At 36.1% G+C, this 19712-nt stretch overlaps 1 protein-coding gene across 1 annotated transcript in view; it reads right to left on the reverse strand.

The window, feature by feature from the left end:
* The window catches only part of USP10 (ubiquitin specific peptidase 10), a 50812-nt gene that overhangs the window by 6593 nt on the left and 24507 nt on the right, over nt 1-19712 (reverse strand). The window contains exons 4-11 of the mRNA XM_086758265.1: nt 15092-16117; nt 9454-9545; nt 8274-8383; nt 7751-7806; nt 6247-6350; nt 5789-5888; nt 4555-4735; nt 834-999 (exon numbers count right to left, since the gene is read on the reverse strand). Coding sequence (XP_086614391.1) covers nt 834-999; nt 4555-4735; nt 5789-5888; nt 6247-6350; nt 7751-7806; nt 8274-8383; nt 9454-9545; nt 15092-16117 — 1835 coding nt within the window. The remainder of the gene's footprint in view (nt 1-833; nt 1000-4554; nt 4736-5788; nt 5889-6246; nt 6351-7750; nt 7807-8273; nt 8384-9453; nt 9546-15091; nt 16118-19712) is intronic.

Genomic DNA, 19712 nt, shown 5'->3' on the forward strand with positions numbered 1-19712 from the left:
CTTTTACATCACAACTTTCAGACTGCCATTGATTTTGATTGTTCTTTTCCAGATATTGTGCAACTGTGAAGAACATTTTTGTTGACCTGATGACCTAAAACTGAATATAGTATTACTGACAAGTTGGGTTTTTTAGGGCTGTGTACAGCAAACCAGCAAACTATACAGTGCCAAGGACACTGCATGGAGGTGTTACTGGCTATTGAAAGATTTCAGATTATTAATCCAGAGAGAAAGATTGTGTTTCATCAGGTGTTTTAGTGAGGTTCTAGATGGATTTCTACCAGGCCTACCATCAATGAGTATTTTAATTTTTGATTTTTAAGTGAGTATATCAAAACCCATCGAGGACAGTCACACAGACAACCATGCAAGTGTTCTGCTACAAGAGTTTTCTTCTTAAAGCTAGAGCACGCCTTCTAACAACACTCTGAAGAGCTGCTCCTTTACTAAGAACATCTGGCAATCCCTAGGAATCACTATGTTAACATCAGCTAAAAGCTTATTTTACTCATAAGAGTATGTGTTATTACCACAGTTCACTCTGGTAACTGAACATACACTCCAGTGAAATCTCCAACCAATCACTGTACCACCTCAGAAAACACACCTATTTACAGGCACAGCTTTGCTTAAGAGTTAGCTCTCTCCCTTTCAGTGTATGTGTTCAAGCGTAATACGTTTTACCACTGCAGGACACTTGGAAAAGCTTACTATCTCTTTTGTTAACATAAGCAGTAGTGTTCAATTAACTATTTGTAAAGCAAGAGCTGTATAAAAACCCTTTTTAGAAGTTCACTACTTGACTGTAAAAAGGGGTCAACAGAACACACCTCTTGCTTGGTTTTTGTGGTATAACCTTGGACAGACTCTCTTGCCACCAAACTTTCCAACGCATCCTGAACTGTGCGTATCTTGTCTGACTGGATATCCAGTTGCAGGGTGAAGAAAGGTTGCAGTGTAGCAGACTCCTTAGAACTCTGCTGGTAAACAACAGATCTACGGAAACAAAAAAGTTAAAATGTAATGAAGCAGAGGAATTTTCAACAATATAGAACCTCCAAGACAGACTAAGGTCTACTTTAGAAACTTGACATACAGATAATCCAACCCAAACCACACAAATACAAAAGGTTAAGCCTAAGTTTCAACAACCTGAATCCACTTTACTGCAATTAAAATGATTTTCATACACACTTAGAGCATACTGAACGGGATTATATTTGAATTGTTTTATTTATGCAAGGATTAAAACAGTTATTGGATAGACATCAAAAGTTTAAAGAAAGACACTGGGTTTTTTTGAGAATGCATTTAAAAAGATTCATCTCCAGACTCTTTAGGTTTGAAATTGTGTTTTCCAACAGACCTTCAGAAGCATAAAATACTAGTGCTTATCTAACTGTATGCTTTACTGTGAAAATTACAACTGCTTCCAGATTCTCCAATAAAAATACACAAATTTCTTAGTCACTTCACTAAGACCCAATTCCACAGTGATTTTAAATTGTTTGCTTAAATCTTGCCATAGGAAATATAAACTATGCTCCATCGAGGACTGGCATTTCCTTTTCCTCCGATCATTTTCTGTGTCCAGACTTTGTCCATGTACTCCTTTGTACATAAATTGGAGTCTTTCGGAAAACTGGCAGGAGCAACAACCCAGGGCATGAGAACACGTTTCCTGTTTTTTTGGTTTTTATTTTTGTTTGAAGTGTATTCAGTTGCAGCCTTTAAGTAGCCTGGCTTGGTGATCATTACTTTGTGCAATGAGACAGTACACTCTTCAGCCACATCACTCTTCCTGATTTTAATTTTTCTGCAGCTTCGTTGAAAACTATAAACCATCAAACATAGCCCAAGAATATTTTTTATTTTGAAAGCAGTACTTACATTGAAAAGCCTCAGCTGCTGAAAAAACGTGGTTTTACACAGCCAAAGAAATAATTCATTTATTACACTGTTATGCTTGCTACAGTGCCTGACAAAGCTTGAAAGTAGTAAGATAATTAACATAGCTCTAATCCCTGTAGCTATGCTGAAATTTCTCCAGGTCACGTACGAAATGTTAACATACAGGTTTAACGCCGGTACGGCAAACTCCTATGGAAAGAGTCCCTTAGACTCAGGCAAAGCCCTGAAGCTCCAACAGAAAGCCAATGCATCTTTACATTGGCAAATATACGTCCCTTTAGTGGAAATACAAGTGTATGAAACACAGTAGCATCTTTATTTCAGTTTAACACTTCCTCCTTGGCTATATTTAAGGACAAAACCTTCAACACATGGCAAATGCAGTTTTTCAACAAACAAACCCTTCACTGTTTAAGTCTTGCTGCTTTTGGACACACTTCCCAAACCCTTTTTAAGCTAACCATTATTTAGTGCAATAATCATCAGAAAAATGCCAACAACGCCAACTGTTTTCAAGTCCATGTATTAAAGACTTAATTAATAACACAGATAATATTCTGAAAAGATAGCATTAAAGAATTTTTTTTTAATAATTAGACTGTAACATTTCTTCAAAAGATACGCAGAAATTGATTTGATAGCAAAACCCTTGCTGGACTATGTTTTTCTATAGCAATATTGCATATTAGACTAAATACAAATTTCAGTTGGTCAAGGGAAAATGCATAATTTGCAATGACTAATTACTCTCAGGTATTTTAAGAACTCTACAGTAAGAATTTTTCAGAAAACAGTCCTGCCCATTGCTACCCTGCTTAAACTACAACAATTAATTTATTCTCTTTTAAAATAACAGTGCATTTGAAGGGAAAAGTTGGTACTACTTATGGAAATATTTAGCAGACTTCTAACTGGCTTGTGAGCTAGCTTGCATAATAAATATTTGAAACTCACACAAGCTGAAAGTCAAAAGGGACTCCTGCACACAAACCAGATCCTGATAGAACTGTGTATCTTCATACCTACGCATTTCAGTCTCACATTGCTTAAGGAAGACTTTCTTTTTTTTTTTTTTAAAAAGCAATTATGCCTAAATAGGCATTTAATAAATTAAAGCCTCAAGAGGGCAGCCTAAGGCTTCCCAAGCCAAACGATGCCAATTCAAACCATGTTTTCCCAGCTGCTTTTTCCACGTGATTTTTCCAATTTCTGATGCTTTCATTTAGTGGAATTCTACTGGCAATTCTGTATTCAATCCTTCCTATCTCCACCCTCAGCCTCAGAGGATGAAGCTTTCCAACATCACAACATGGGACACTGTTTCTGTGGTAAATTGCGTGACCTGGTTTGGAGGCTGAAGTGGGTGTGGTGACAGCAGACAACAGGCATCAGACTGGACCCTGTGGTTCTGTTGCTCAGTGCAAGTTTTTGCCTTTTTTCAGTATTACCTGTGCTTTATGCCATTTTCTGTGGACTTCTACTGAAGAAAGCATTCTCTTGGCATTCTTAATTTAAGAACTAATGTAATCATGTAGAGATCTAAACAATTCTGCCCATGATAAATATACTGAGGGTATTAACAATACCTTGGGTGTGAGAACATACCATCAACGCAGAATTTCATCAATACGCACAAACATCTGTCTGCCAGTTTCTATGGAAAATATCATTTTATTTGCCAGCTGTCTGACTCAAATCCCAGAATAATAATTTCAGTGCATTTCACAGGCAGAAGGCACTAGCCCACATTATTCACACCTCTAGACTGAATACCTGGCAACACAGGGAGTCAAACACCAGCAATTAAGTGTCTGTCTCCAATTTAAAAATAATTCTTCAAGTCTAGCATTTTTGTTTTGGAATATGTTTTTAGCAAGTGTTTACCTTGCTTTCATTTTAAATTACACATTTCTCCAAACAAGTCATGAGGCTTCCTTTCCAAGAAATATTATTTCAATATCTGCTTTCTGCCTTCATCTGGTATCAGACCTGAATTTAAGTCATGTCCCACATTCTTTCCATTCCTGTAACATCTTGTAGTAATTTACATTTTTCCAAACTTCTTTCACCTTTAACATTTATTAACTATTACACAAAGCTTTCCTGCCTCTGGAAAGCGTAAGTGTCTAACCAACCAAAAGTTCACAACTTTTTTACTTTATTTCATTCTTTTACTGACCAGATTTAACTCTTAGCAAACCTCACTATCCCTTAGTATCCTTAATTACAAAATGAGTGAAGACTCCTCAGAGGTCACAAAAATTAGGTAGCTCTAAAGTTAATATGCAAAGCATACATATGTCAAACTCCTCCTCTATATGCAATTCAGGGTTTCTGTTCTCTAAACAGTCTGTTCTTTTAAGACACTTCAAAAGATTCAGACTCTACAATAAGTCATAGAACCATCTGATCATTAATCAATCCTTTGATCATTCTGGCCCATCTTCTGAACCCTCTCTTGCAGAACAAATGCTCCATGGTAGAATGTTCACCTCTCCTGGCCTGAATAAACTGTGTACCAGTCTCTCCCATTCAGCTATGCAATATGGTGAAAACACAGAAAAGCAAGCAGAGGAAAAAGTTATCAGCAAAGGCAAAGCAGTCTACGGTCTCAGTAACTTTTACGAAGAAGTACTGTACCTTATATGACCACCAAAAATATCAGTAATTGGAGTCTGAACAAAGTCAGCCTGTCGAGTGACCGATGACTTGTTGCGAGGTCCCACTTGCTCCCATTCATCCTCGCTGCCTTCCCCTTGTTCATCTTGCTCCTCTTCTTCGTGAACAGTCTGAGTCTCAGGGCCATTGGAAACTGAGAGTTCTTAAAGTGAATAAGAAAAAAATGAACTTCTTACTATAAATAAAATATGCATACAGATAAAGAATTTGAAAGGAAAAACCAATATAAATAATTTTCAGAGAATAAAATGTTTTCATAGATCACAGATTTGAGAAAGTAAATGAGAACAAGTGTATTCCAGGCCCACTCATAGCTGGACACATCCATACATTAACAGAACGCAGCTCACTGATGACTGTATGTCAACAGATGCAGTTTTCTAGCAAAGTTTGATATATTTTTAGTAGTAAATTCGTGGGGTAGAAAATTAGAAAGTCAAGTGTTATTCTGGAAACATAATTATGCCATTATTAAATCCAACTCCTTTCCTGCACGGATATTTTACAGGGAACCCAAGACTTAGCAAATATTTTCTTTGCAAGGGCCAAAGTCAGGAGGCTATAAACTGCACACCGCTGACGAACAAAATACGGAATGATCATTTTGTATCACAAAAAAAATTATCCTCCTAAAGAGAAATTGAATAACTAGTGATCTTAATTCTATACTTGGCTAAGATTAACAGTGTTTTGTTTCATTTTTTTTTAATAGGGGTCTCAAATATAAAGCCACTGTAAAATAAAATGGCATTTTACACTGCATACGGATTCTAATACATCTTCCAAATATTTTTTTCTCCAACTTTGTCGGTAAGAATTTTAAAATAATTTAATATGCTCAGTTTGATATTAGATATAAATTAGCTATTAGCCTAGAAGTTTCCACTTTAAAACCAGATCTGAACAATGGTTTAAAGATCAGTGAAAAAACCACACTGGTATTTACAGCATGGCAATGCTTTTCCAAATACCCAGTAACACTTCAGATAATTTGTAAACTGGACGGAATGGGCACATTTTATCCTTTGGATAAACTTTAACAAAAGATTATTTGTTAATGTCTTTGAGTACATGATATTCTATCCCTATCTCCCTATCTACTCCAAACACTACTCTATTACAGAATCAACACAAAAAATGTGAGTGGTTTAAATAACTTGAAGTTTGCTACAAAAAAAAAAAAAAATCCACTAACTTTCATTATGTGGAGAAAGAAGTTTCTTTAGGGTCAGCATTTCTTCATGCAGTCCATTGAGGATAAATCCCAAATATTCTTCAGCATCTTCTTGCCTGCCCTGTACAAAATGTGTGGTTTTTTCAATTATTATATGACATTTTCATTTTAACAGAAGTTTCATAACATTGAACATCTAGCTTTCTCCAGTTAATTTAGCTAACTTACCAACTACTCATCTTAAGTTGTAAAGTCAAATAAAGATTACATTTTACTATGATAATCCTTTATTTTCCACCAGTTCAAAAAGAATCAAACACGCTAATGAGTAACCTGCCACAGCTTCATGATAATGAACTATCAACTAGTTAACTTTAGTGGTATTTAGGCACAGAGCCTGATGCAAGGCTTTACACTGCTTTAACGACAGTGACTGCCTTGCAGTGCAACTACAGAAGTCAGAGATTTGAAAGTCACACCTTTTCTGACAGACTTGACTTTATAACCGTCAAAAGTCTATAAATGTATGTAGGTTCAAAGGCAGCTCCTGGTCGGATGTCTCTCACGATTTTATCGCCTAAAGCTGCAAGGCAAAAGAGAAGTACATATAATTAGCAATATATAGAAGTTTTTCTACATTTTATCTTAGTGTACTCTTCATGCATCATTAGATTTTGGAATCCAAAATTATTTTTTATTAATAGTGTTATTACAATTTTAATGACTTAAGCTCAGAATTCATAAGATACAGCCCTTATCTGAAAACTTTTTTTAAAAAACATCTTACATCACCCTACACAGACTTACAGATGGTCTGGAAAAGTTAGTACTCTCTTTTTATAGTCAACGCTCTGAAAATTAACAAGAATATTCATAGCCACCATAAAAGAACAATTCTGGTTCTATTTAAATTTTTGTACTTCTTTTGTATTCAAAGAACACTTCCTTAAATTTTTCATATATTTGTAATTCTAACAGATCACCTTCCCTCACTGCAGAAAAAAAACAACCAAAAAACAACCAAGAAACCATGTGACAGAACGTTCAACCTAATGGCCTCAGAAACTGTATTTGAAAACTACACAATAGACTAAAATGACCTAGAAGTATAATAAGTTGCATAAGACAGTAAGATTTGTTTTACAGAAACAAAACTTAAGCAGCAAACCACAGAAATGTCTGAACTGTTTGGAAATCACTGGAACAACCAGCTTCTCATGATATTTTCTTATAATGTTACATAAACACATTTCTGAAACTGGTTTTTATTTCTATAAGTTTGTAGATTTGGTTTAGAGATTTAAAAGACAGAGAGACCTATCAGATAATTTATTTGCATGAAAAAAAGTTCTATTTCTCACTACAGAATCATCTCCAATTCTAAACACGTATTAGTAAGAATCATATACTTCGAAAGTTTTCACGCTGAAACAGTGCATAGGATGAGGTGGAATTAAAAGCCATAACAACATGCCTGCAGGCAATTTCTTAACTGCTAGGGACCTATTATTGCCTCATTCTGTTCTGAATGAACGTGAGCATTTAGTATTTAAGGAAGAATAATCGAATTGAGCAAGTTGATAAACCAAACAGCTGGAAATATGTACCGAAGTGGAGTAAAATACAGCAAATATCAACTGATTTTGTTAGAAAGGGCATGTTCTTAGAAGGCATCTTAAGAAAATTTTCAACAAAAACTATTCTTACTGCACTTGTACACTTGGTCTACCAAACAGAAGAAAAGAATATAAGCTGCACCCTATGACTTCTTGACACGAATCACCAATAAGAAAAAGTGTTAACACTGACAGAAAAGTAAAAGCACACTTTTTAAGATATCAAGAAACCCCCAAAGTACAATGAGTCATGAAGGGGATCAAGCAACAGTATTTAAAGGCCTTAAGTACATCACACAACGTGGATCCTTACCCCAAAGTCATCTTATCATGATTTTAAGACTTTTCTCTCCCTATTCCCACTCACCTTGTTTTGCTTTAGGAGGTACAGGCATATTAGTGAACTCATTCATTAAACGAACACTGAAACAGAATGGAAGGAACAACTAGACATGAGCAGCAAGTTCAGACTTAGAAGGACAAATAATAAAATTAGGTCATTGTCATTACTGACTGCCAAAAAAAAATATTTAAGTCTATCATAATGAAGTCTGAGTAAAGTTCAGACGTAAAAATTAACCTGATCATTGCTAATGAAACCAAGGTGTTAGGTTAGTTCCTGCAGCTTTCACGGCTCATTTCTGCATATTAAATGCTATTTTAAATGGATATTCCTCAGCCAGCAGGAAGTATCTTCCTTGACTAATCAAGCAACTGTAAAATACCAAGTTCATTATAAGAGCCACATATCAGCAAAAAACCCACACAGAAAAGACTTCTGGATACATATCAAATTCCAACAACTGCAGTAAACAACCATTTGTTAGATACTTCTGAATGAGCTTAGTCAGATCACAGATTTTAATTTTTTTTTTAAACAAGCTACTTACAAACTGTCTATCATTGGTGTTGAGGTACACGGCCGCTGTGATTTTGAATACATTGGAATGGACTTCATTAAATGATACATTGGAGGGCAAGCAACCAAGGCTTGCAGGGTCTATGCAGTGGCATTAAGGAAACATTCTGGAACTTTGCAAAACAAAGCTACTTTTTATTATGTAGATGGATAGACTTTTATCACAACATTAACTGATAATGTAGAGAAGTTATAGTAAAAAACCCCAGCATCTTATAACATGCAGTGATTTCACTGACATTTTAATCATGTCAAAAACTTTAATTAAAAGAGGAAGGAAACATTTAGTCTAGGACAAGGAGAGGAAAACAACTTTCATAGGAAAGACTTTATAAAATTAACAACTTGAAAACTGGCAAGCGATAACCTGTAACATGTTTTCTGAAAAGAATGGAAGAAGCCAGTTGACAGACTTGAAGTTAAAGGTGATGATTCACCCTCATAACCAAACCAAACAAAAAAAAAAAAAAAACAATCTGCTGTGGTGCTGCAGTGTAAAGAAGAGTCAGGAGTAACCAGTAAAGCTACAATGTATATTGGGAGAAAATACTTCAAACCATCAAAATCCTTGCTACTTCACAAGAACAGTGAACAAGAAACACGTCAAAAGAGAGGCAGGGAAATGACAAAAGGCAGCGATCTCAGCAGCCAGACAGATGTATTAACTGGATCTCTACAGTGTGCAAAAACAGAGTAGCAAATTCCTATGTAACATTTTAAGACTGAAAAAATGGGAGCTAGTACATACAATCAGATGAGTACAGCATTGGTTATGCAAGATAAAACTTGAAGTTTAAAGTACAATCACTGGTCTGGAAATAAGTTACTAGGTTCTGCAAAGATCAGTCTTTAAATTGGTCTTAATATTTTTCACTAGCAGTGAAAGTACCCTAATTATCACTTGCAGTAAGCCATTGCTAACATAGGAGATATAGATATATTAATTAAAAATTATTAAGAATAATAACAAGGTTCAACGATCAAGGTTCAAATTCCCCTGGATTTCTAGATGCTACCCTTAAATGTCTTAACCACAGTAGTAAGAAAAACACTTTTATAAAATACTTACCAGAACAATCCAGAAAAATTTTGACAGATAGAATATACAAACTTTTACTTAAGTGTATTAATTTTTTCCAAGGTAAGGATACAGCATTGATGTAGCACCAGTTTCCTTTGTTGATCAGCCCTCGCGGTTGCAAAGACACTGGTTTATGTATTAGTCTTACATTTTCCAGTATTTCTACAGAATGACAAACAATAAATCGAGCATCAACAAAGTGTACATGCTAGTGACCAAAACAAATATCTGTTGACACATTACAAAAGAATTCAAATCATTTAACAAGATTCCCAGAAACTTCAGCAACTCAACTTTGCTCCATTTAAACACTGCTTGTATTTCAAATCAGACACATTTCTTCAACTGACAACATCCTGGAATTTGGGTCAGGAGGATGTTGGAAGAAAAACTAAATATTGTAATTCCAAAATTGAGAAGACCTATTCGTTTCACTTTTGTTATACTAAAAATTATACAGATACATATATGGATATAAATTCCCATTAGCTGTAAATCCCTTGCCACCAGTTTTTCAAAGTACTTCCCAAATTCTTCTGCTTCAAAGAGAGATGAAGCTGATGCAGCAGTCTCAGTTTACCAGTTTCAACATACACTACCTTACAACAAAAACATCTTTGTGCAGACAGGACAGACCGATGTTAACACGGTCTTCTGAATGGTATGTTTTATCTACTGCTTTAAGACTTCCAAAATCTACAAGATAACAGGCTTACATAGTATAACGCGTATGGTTTTCCTGCTTTCAAAAACTTCAGCAACAGCCCAAGTTTAAAAATTAGAAACCACTGCACATAAATAAAGTCTGCTTCAGCTACGAAGCTGAGAGCAACAGGAGGAGTTTTTCTGGGAAGTCTGACCTGTTATTTAGGTACCTAAATAAAAACTGTTTAAGGAAAATATTGGATCTGGTATATTTTAAATTCGCAAAATAAGGACAAGAGGTATACAGGACCAAATTAAAAATGCAAATAAACATAGCAATTGTCTACCAAACGGGTTAGTTATTTTTGTAGTAAGTATGAGGGCCTCTAACGCCCTTGTGCGCTACACTGCACAAACTTAAAGAGTTTGAGCTGTTCGCTGGAAGGACTACCTGCTACCTCAACAGACAACACAACATGACACAGGTGGAAAAGCAGAGGCACTCAAAGCCGTAACTGAGCAGAAGAGGTGGCAGAATTGCAAACAAAATCCACATCCTTCTACTTCCAAGTGGTCTCTTTACCTATAAGATTGTATTTTACGTAAAGGACCTGACACCTGAAAAGCATAGACAGCAAAAAGGTGTAAAAAGGGAAGACGTTAGTACCTAGCACAGACGCAGATGAAAAACCTTATGCAAGTGTTGAAATGTATTTGTTATGAAATTATTTATGCTGAACTACCTCAGAATATATTGTTACTGCAGACAAGTTTGAAATGCGTTGTGCATACATACAATATTTCTGTTAACATAACGAAGGATTGTTGAAAACTAGGATAAAAACGGAAAAAGTATTTCTCTTTAATGTCTATCAATAACTGTTTACATTAGCTGTATTTTACCCATTTTTGTATCATACCCCAAACATATTATTAGGACCTTTAGCATCCTCTTGTGGTCATAAAACTGCTTTGTAAACAACGTCTAAAGCAATTACAGTGAGTTTTGTTTCTCTTAACATAAAGCATTACTTTTGTGTACAGCAATTGGATTCAATACTACATTTTGGTCTCACATCCAACAGTCACACAATAACTAAAACAACTTTTATAAGACTATAATAAGAAAAATACACTTATAACCACGAGGAAACTTTCTTAAAATTTCAAAACCTTTTATCAAGCACGTCACTAACCAGAAAGAATTCACAATCCTTTTGGTGGATCATGAATTGTGAAACATGGCCTTGATTTGAAAACATATCTAGAACAAAATTATCATGTTCATAAATTTCTGTTGGTAAACAAAAACCACTTTGCTAAAGTTCATTCACTAGTGGTGTCATTACAAATACTTGTCTTCCCCCCCCCCCCACAAAGAGTAACTCCCTAATCCATACAAGTCCAAAGTTTAATGAAAGAAATCATATATGGATATGATCTCCATACTGAAAAAATACACGCGTTATAAGGTCGCAATTTAATGCTTGCGTGAGAACACTATTTGGAAAAAAAATACATCACTTGGATCTTTCTTCAAATCTAGACAACGATAAAAATTGCCAGGACAATTACACTGCTGGGTAACCCTACACAAAATCGGTTTCTGTAAGAATGCAGTTTCACAGTATAAGAAGCTAAATTCCTGAAGTAGTTTAAAAAAAAAACCCAAACCTTGCAAGCCTCCATCCCACAAGTACTTGCTCTAGTGCTTACCTAGCTTTATCAATAAGAAAAAAGAATTCTAGTATGTAGCACTGATATATAGAATCATAGAATGGTTAGGGGTGGAAGGGACCTTCAAAGGTCATCTAGTCCAAGTCCCCGGCAAGGAGCAGGGACATCCTCGCCTAGATCAGGTTGCTCTTTCTTGTCTTGTTCACTACAGTCTTCAGAGAGCAGTGAATCGGCATCTTCTTTATGCATTTCTTTTAGGTACGTGAAGTTACATTGATGATCACTCAACCTCATCTGAGATAAAGTAAATCCAAATTTTCTGTGTTCGCTGAACAAGTCTGGTTGTCAAATTTTACTTCTGTTTTCTCTGCTGCACTGTTACAGATTCCTTGAGAAGTAATGCCCAAAGACTGACACTTTTCACTGAGTCCTCAACAGCAACAACAGAATCATAGTTATCTTCCATTTTTTCCATGTAAATTGATATTAACACACACTGGAAAAAAAACTTTGTCCTCTTCAGCTTTACTAAGGACATTTATCAAGACCCTAGAACTTCTGGATCACTTTATTCTCTAATGGTATTACCAATTGTTTGTTTTTCACATTGTATGCTTGCATTTGATTTCTGCTCTGCTGTATCCTTCCATACTTGCATTTACTGGATTCCTCTCCTACTTTAAAATCATTCCAGATTTAGCCAGATTGTAAATGTTTGTGCTCTTGAATTCCAAAATCTGAAATTCTGCCTGCTGTAAACAAATTTGATATGCACTGTTAATTCCATCATACACAATGGAAACACTGCAAGAAAGCATGATTCAGAAAATGTTTTCAGATTCTCCCACTGATTTTTTTCCTAATGTTACCAAGAACAGTTAAAGGCTACTCAGAGAACAGCTAGCTTTCCAGTCATTTATTTTGCTAGCTTACTTAGAACACAATATGAGGCATTATCAACTATCATCAGGTTATGCATCGGAGCGTAGTAACTGTGAAACATGGCAACTGAAACCTGAGAGTAATTTTATTTACTGATTTTTTTAGTCCTCATATTTATTCTCATTACCTTGTGTGGCTTTTGCTTATATTTGAGGACTAAGAGCCCACAGACTCTTTGCAGGCTGAATCAAGTAGCATCAGGGAGTTTGTGAATCATTGTGAATCATTAACTTCCCCTGTGATAACTAGTGAAATTAAGGCACAAACCAGCAACCTGTCCTTGGAAAAGTAGCTTATCTTCTTGTGTTCTGAGTATATAAAAACTGTACAGAAGGGCCTCAGAACTCCAACATTAAGTCAGAAAATTAGCTATTTTTGCTTGCTAAACTCAAGACACTTTAGGTGTAGATTTTACCTGGGTTTAGCACCCTATAGCACTTGTGGTCAAAAATTCATTCCCATTGGCATGAGGTGAAACTGGTGAATTCCTAGCAAATCAAATAACAGGATCTCAACTCAGCCACAAAGAAAATAAGGAATACAATCAACAGCTACCTATGAAAAATGTACAGGATGGCTATATTCCCTTATACAACTATGTTATGCTAGGCAGAAGATTAGAAATGAAATGTATATGGAATGGAGCAAATTATCTGCCTGGAAATCATAAATCGAAACTCATGTAACATATTTTTGAGTGTGGGTGCATGAACAAAGCACTAATGTACCTATTTCCCAAACAGGACAGAGAACATAAAAAAAAAGAACACACAGTGAAGAGAGTTGCCTTTTTCCACAGAGCAAAGCACCGATATCACAGCATTCAGCACCGATATCACAGCATTCAGATCTTCAGGTAACCATTTCATAATGAAATCTGAAGCACCTGAATTTCAGGAACTGCAGCAATGTAACGCCTACCTAAATCAGCTGCAATGAGAAGATTAACTCCTTTTCAGTTGAAAAGGATCTATACTCAGATTATTCCTCTGCAGAAACAGCCAGTTAATAGTGACAGTGCAGAAGAAAACTGTACAAAAGTTATATCGCTATTTTAATACATTAAAGACAAACTGAAAAGCTCTGCTCCCACCTGGTGGCAAAAAATAGTACAGAAACAGTAAAAGTCTAGAAAGTTAAAGCTGAAGCAACTTGGACAAGATAAAAACCATTTTTCACCTATGGCAAGTAGTTCTAGCTTTACAGTTGTCACAAAATAGTTTTAAGTTAAAATTAATTACCAAATGATAGCTTAAGATTTTTAAAGTACAACATACTCCACATGTACGGGTTCATATAAAGCATAATCACCTGCTTATACACATTTTTTTAAATACAGTCAACTGCATTTGTGACACCTAAGTGAAAAATACACAGAAATGTAAGTTATTCTGACAGCTTTCCTTTGAACAGACAATTTTAACTAATAAAACTTATTAAGGAAGGGATGAGAAGCAGGCCTATACTGAGTACTCAGAACAGAAACCTTCAGGTCAGTTTCTGGTTAGAATAGAAAACTTTGACACACATGAAATGCCACTGTACGTGTAAATTCGCTTGTTGCACGAATAGCAGGATTTTGCACAAGTCTTTTTACATACAGACTATTTCAGATACTTAAAATCACTTTTTTTGTTCCAACACTGGTAAGTCAGTGACACAAAATGCAACCGAGTATTTTTCCTCATAGTTTCTGACTGAATCTGCAAAAAGAATCTCACGCACATTCTAGCTTTTCTCGTTAGAACCACAAGTCTGACAGTACCAACAGTCAGTGCCTTTATATCACACACTGCCTTTCCTGAAATACAGTTTCTAACGGTTATTCTTGAACAAGCAATAGCTAGCATTGCTTCTGAATAAAAGAATATTGTTTGTAACGGTTAAAGATAGTTCTTCAAAATTTGAAAGACAGACCTCTCAAACAGCTGATCAATAAAGAGAAAAATTACTTCCTGAACTAGAATTTCTGAAACAGGATCTATTTAGACATTACACTTAAGCTACCGTAAGTGTCCAGGAATTTCAGCTACTTTGGCATAAACGTATCAAGACTCTTCTCATCTTGTAATGGAATGCATTACAGGATTAAAATATTGGATAATGTAACACATCATTTTCAGAACAAACTTTTATCGTGTTCTCCCTACTACGGTAGCACACAGCTGAATACAACCAGCCTATTTAAAATCACAAACCACCTGAAAATATTGTTTGACAAGTACCAATAGTTTCACTGCACGTGGGGTAATGACATGGTAATGTCTCATCGGAATGTTTACTCAGGGGAGATATAAAACTAGCTTATTTAAATTACATCTTTCACAGTGTTTGAACAGCCATCTTATTAAGAACATTAACAGCGGAATCTTCTGCGCACTCCTGTTTACAAGCAGAATTAATACCCTTCCAGTGTAACATCCACTCGTGTGAGTTAACTATACCTGCAATCTTTATGGCTACAGGATCCTCTGAAACTGGAACAGGTCCCTCTTTGACTTCAACCTGTTTTTCAGGGACCAGGGTAGATGTGGCAGGAGGGGCATACTTAGTCTCAACATAGACCACAGATGTGGAAGCAGAGGGCTTGGAATTGTGAAAAAGACTAGCCCACGATTTTGCAGGCTGATTAACAGGGACTGATCCTGCAACCGGGACTGTTGCCTCAGTAGTAGGTGAAGCTTCCTCAGGCTTAGCTTGGTCTGAGTCAGTGCTTTCCACAGTGTGCAATTCTACCCCATTGGCAGCTGTGTCCTCACCAGAGGATTCAAGTGTTTGTCCATTAGTAACACCAAGACTTTCAGTAGTATCGGTACCAGCATAAGACTGTACAACAGCTGTCCTTAAAGGGCTATCTCTGCCGGTCTCTGAGGGGATGCAAAACTGTTCAGAATTAGTAACACGGCATACCTCAGGCTGCCCTGCAGTCCTGGTATTGTCTAGTGCGCTAGAAACACAATCATCAGAGACAGCTTCGTTAACGAAGTCCACAGAATTGTCCGGGCTGTTGCAAGTCCTTGGTGTGGCCAGGGAGGGTATGTCTCCCGTCAGTTCCGTATCCTCCGTGCTTATACTGTTCAGTCCCGACGAGTTTGCGTGGCCATTTACAAGAGCTTCTGGGGGAGCAATGCCATCACTGACATCTTCCAAGTAACTGTAGTATCCAGGTGGTCTTTTTTTCTTCTTTTTACGCTCCCTTTGCCCAAGGCCTCCAGACAAGCCATCGTTTTCAGCGTTAGAACCGCTGTCCAAAGCGAGGGTTGGATCAGTGAACTGGCAGTCTATGGAGTTGTAGTTTGTTTCACCGAGAGTATCATCAGGGGTTTTCTGAGCAGGTGCACAACTGAGAATGAATTCTGGAGCCTGAGGATTCAGAGTACTTGAAATACTGTAGTCGGTGTTATTTAGTACAGATGACTGTGTCTCAATAACTTCATTAACACCAAATTCAATTCTCTGATACTCTTCCCCTGCACAAGAGAAAGCAAATCTGAGTTAGTGAATGGCATCTAACCAAAAAGCTGCAACAATCAAGAAAAAACCTTGTATTTTTCTGCAACTCAGAAAACAAACTACATTCCCTCAAAATAAAAGAATTCTTATTCTCTCAGTCCTGAAGATTATTTCAAAATATCATTTTCTTAAACACAACATCAGGTTTTCTTAAACAGAGTATGTAATTTTCCAAATCATTGCACAGTCTCTGCAAATAATACCTACTAAAATCACCTATGAAGGAAAACTATTAAAGCCCAATGACTTGACAGCAATAGTCTGAATTGAGTTAATTAGATAATAGCATAGAAAATATTGTGCAATATTTAACTCCACATTTCTTCTAAAGCCAGTCTTTTCCACTGACTATTACAAAATCCAAGCCTTCACCTGCTTAACTTTTAAAAATAATTTCCACATGTGGAGTTTAGGTTTTGGAGGGTTTGGTTTGGTTTTCCTGGTGTGTAAAGATTTATCATAATCCCCAATAACTGAAAAATATTTTTATTAATTGTATGGAAACACTGCAAGCACAGATTTTGAAATTCTAAGTTCATCAATAGCTTATTTAATTTTATCACAGTTTATTTATTACTATATGAGAACATGATATATAGGACTAAATGATTTTATGACAACAAAAACAACAGATACACCTCAACGTAAGTCAGCATTCAACTTGTACATACAAGCAGTACTGAAAAATTTATAAACAAGATTGGCTTTGGGGTTTGTTTTTCTTCATTGGGTTTAAAAAATTTATTTATTTACCTTAGAACTTTGACATGCTCGTTGAAGAAACACCAATAAATATCTCATGGCAGGCTACAGTATCACAAAATATTGTCAGTCACAAAGTACTGCAATTTCATGGAAATGAATGAGTTTTATAATGCATGCGTGCCAACTAGTAACACTGAATTCCCCTTTTCCATAACTATCAAATAAAGAGCTGAAATTAATGAAACTGAGTCTCAGGAATGTTAAAGGTAAGCTCACATTTTAGTACTTAAAGTTCTGTAGGTCTTTATGATATGTATGTTACTCTTTAAAAGACATTAATTTCAATACTTTGTTTCCTCAGAAATGGGGAGCTAAAAAACCCCATATTTCCAATTTTTAAGATGGTTACTAGAGAGTCAAATAAAACTAGATACTATTTCCAAACAAATGTCAGTGGGCATACCACTAAACGATGTATTTGTGCAACTTACATTACATGTATCACACATCAACAAAAGTATATTTTCAAGTACACCACAGACATTTACTGAAAATGAGGTTGTGGGTTTCTTTTTTTTTTTTAAACACAACAAAAGGCAAGCAACAGTTCCTAAGAAAAAAGTTATTCACACGCTTAAGGAAATAATCCCATGGCAGGACAGAGTTCAGTGGAGAGTGTTTTGATGAATAACTGTCAACAGAACTGTTTTGAAACTCTTCAAATACTTTCTAGAAAACTCTGCTGACAAAAAAAAAAAAAAGCTTTTAAAAAAAACATGAAAGAAACAAGAATCTACAGGATACATATTTTTAAATATCAAATGAAGAGTAACAAACATTCAATGTGTGTTGAGGTCTGACTTACACATGTAATACAAACATGTTATGCATTAATGAATAACGATACATAATACTGATGTTAATTGCTTTTCTGCTTTGATCTCTTAACCTAACTGAGAATGAAACATATTTCATGTATCAAATTTCAATTTTGCTGCCAGTCAGAATAATTTTTAAAAAAAAAAAAAAAACAAACAAACCTCTCCATACACATCTGATTTCTCTACATCATGTTAACAAGAGCCTGAATTTCAAGTTTTCTTCACCTCTCCCCTACACCCATGAGAAAGCATTTTACAATACCATGTCTGTCAACCCACCATTCACCAGCTACTTCTGCAATCACTGACTAGTATCACCAGCCAGAAAAGAGGGCTTAAGTTGCTTTTAAAAAAATCAGCAGCCTAGAGGCTGGGCGGTGGAAAGCTGCTGCCCAATATCCACTCAAGAGGGAAGGACTGGGAGATCTCAGGCATCACCCTAATCGTTCAGCAGCAGCACTAACTGCCAGCAGTGCTATCCACTGGCTGATCTGTCAGGTCACACACAGCTCAAAACCAGCCACAGCTTCATTTGCTTGCAAACGCAGAGCATGGGGTTTTAAGGGATATGTGACACAAATCAACAACCAAACTATTCCTCATTAGTTCATCTGCTTACGGAGTGACTTGTTAGTTCAAGTATGAACCAAAAGCTAGTTCTTCACCCTTTGTTACAACAGTAAAAAGCACAAGCAACAACCGGTAACATCCAGTATTCCTCCAATCACGATAATAAACTATTGGGCACATTTCAAATCCTTACTAGTTCAAAATAACCTGGGACTGCTGCTGCTTCTTTAATGCTAGTTAACAAAATAGTAATTGCTTTGAAACAAAGCATGTGGTTTCCCTTCGTGGTGAGTTAAGTCTACCAAAAATGAAAAGTTCTCACTCCTGCACTCCTCTCCTGCTCTTCTACTCTCCTGCAAGCTTCCAGCACTCATATTACCAAAAGCTAACCTAGCAGAAAAAAAAAAAAAAAAAAAAAACAAGACAGTATTTTTTTTTCTGGTTTTGGTGAACTTTTCAGCTTACTGTACACTACACAACCACAACAGCCAACTCAAGACAATTGGGGAGCAGAAAACAAAACACATACCTGACAACTATGGCACAATGGCAATTTAGCTGAAGGAGCAACATGAACATCGTAGGCTAAAATCCTGCCAAGAGTATAACTGATATTCTAGCATTTAACATACAAATTAGGAAGTTACAGCTGAGGAATTAAACTTTACACCTTACAGCAGGATTAGAATAATAAATATGAGAAGCTACTGTATAGTTAGTCTACGGAACGATTGGCAGAAGCTCATTTGCCATAAGATTGTGTCAAGTTCGTTTGGAAAAAAAAAAAAAAAAAAAAGAGGTAGTTTTTTTCCTGTTTGTTTTGACTTTCCATTTTGCTTCTGGGCATCTTTGTTTCAATCTAGTTCACAGTACTATCTCTGAGTGGACTGAAACAGATATATCTGTCATGAACAACATGACACGCATATTGAAACAAGTACCAACAGATGCTCCGAGGACAAGGTCTATGTACAATATCAAAAGCTGTGAATACACAGTACTAATTAGTCTGAACAGAGTTATGCATATTAGAGCTTCAGCCGTGATTTGATTATTCCTAGTAAGTACTAACAGATCTTCTAATTCCATAATAAAGTTAAATACTGAAGATAAGTACAGAAAAAATTAGACTACGGGGAGTGACAACATGGTCAGTGTATGCCATCTTATTATCGAGATTCTGCATAAGCACAGCATTCCATTTAGTGTCCACAGCGTCTTATGCAGCCATCACAGTGACAATATGCATGCACGGTACAGTGCAAGCTTGTTAAAGACATTTTTCAGGCAAAACCTAATTTGCTGTCATTACCTAATCTCAGGACTGGGAGGGGTTCTCTCAGGGTCTAGGAATGATCTGAAAAACATTTGTACAAACCAACTTTCTGTACGGCTT

This window comes from Chlamydotis macqueenii, chromosome 13 (assembly GCF_036417535.1).
Source record: "Chlamydotis macqueenii isolate bChlMac1 chromosome 13, bChlMac1.mat, whole genome shotgun sequence".
Classification (NCBI taxonomy): Eukaryota; Metazoa; Chordata; class Aves; order Otidiformes; family Otididae; genus Chlamydotis; species Chlamydotis macqueenii.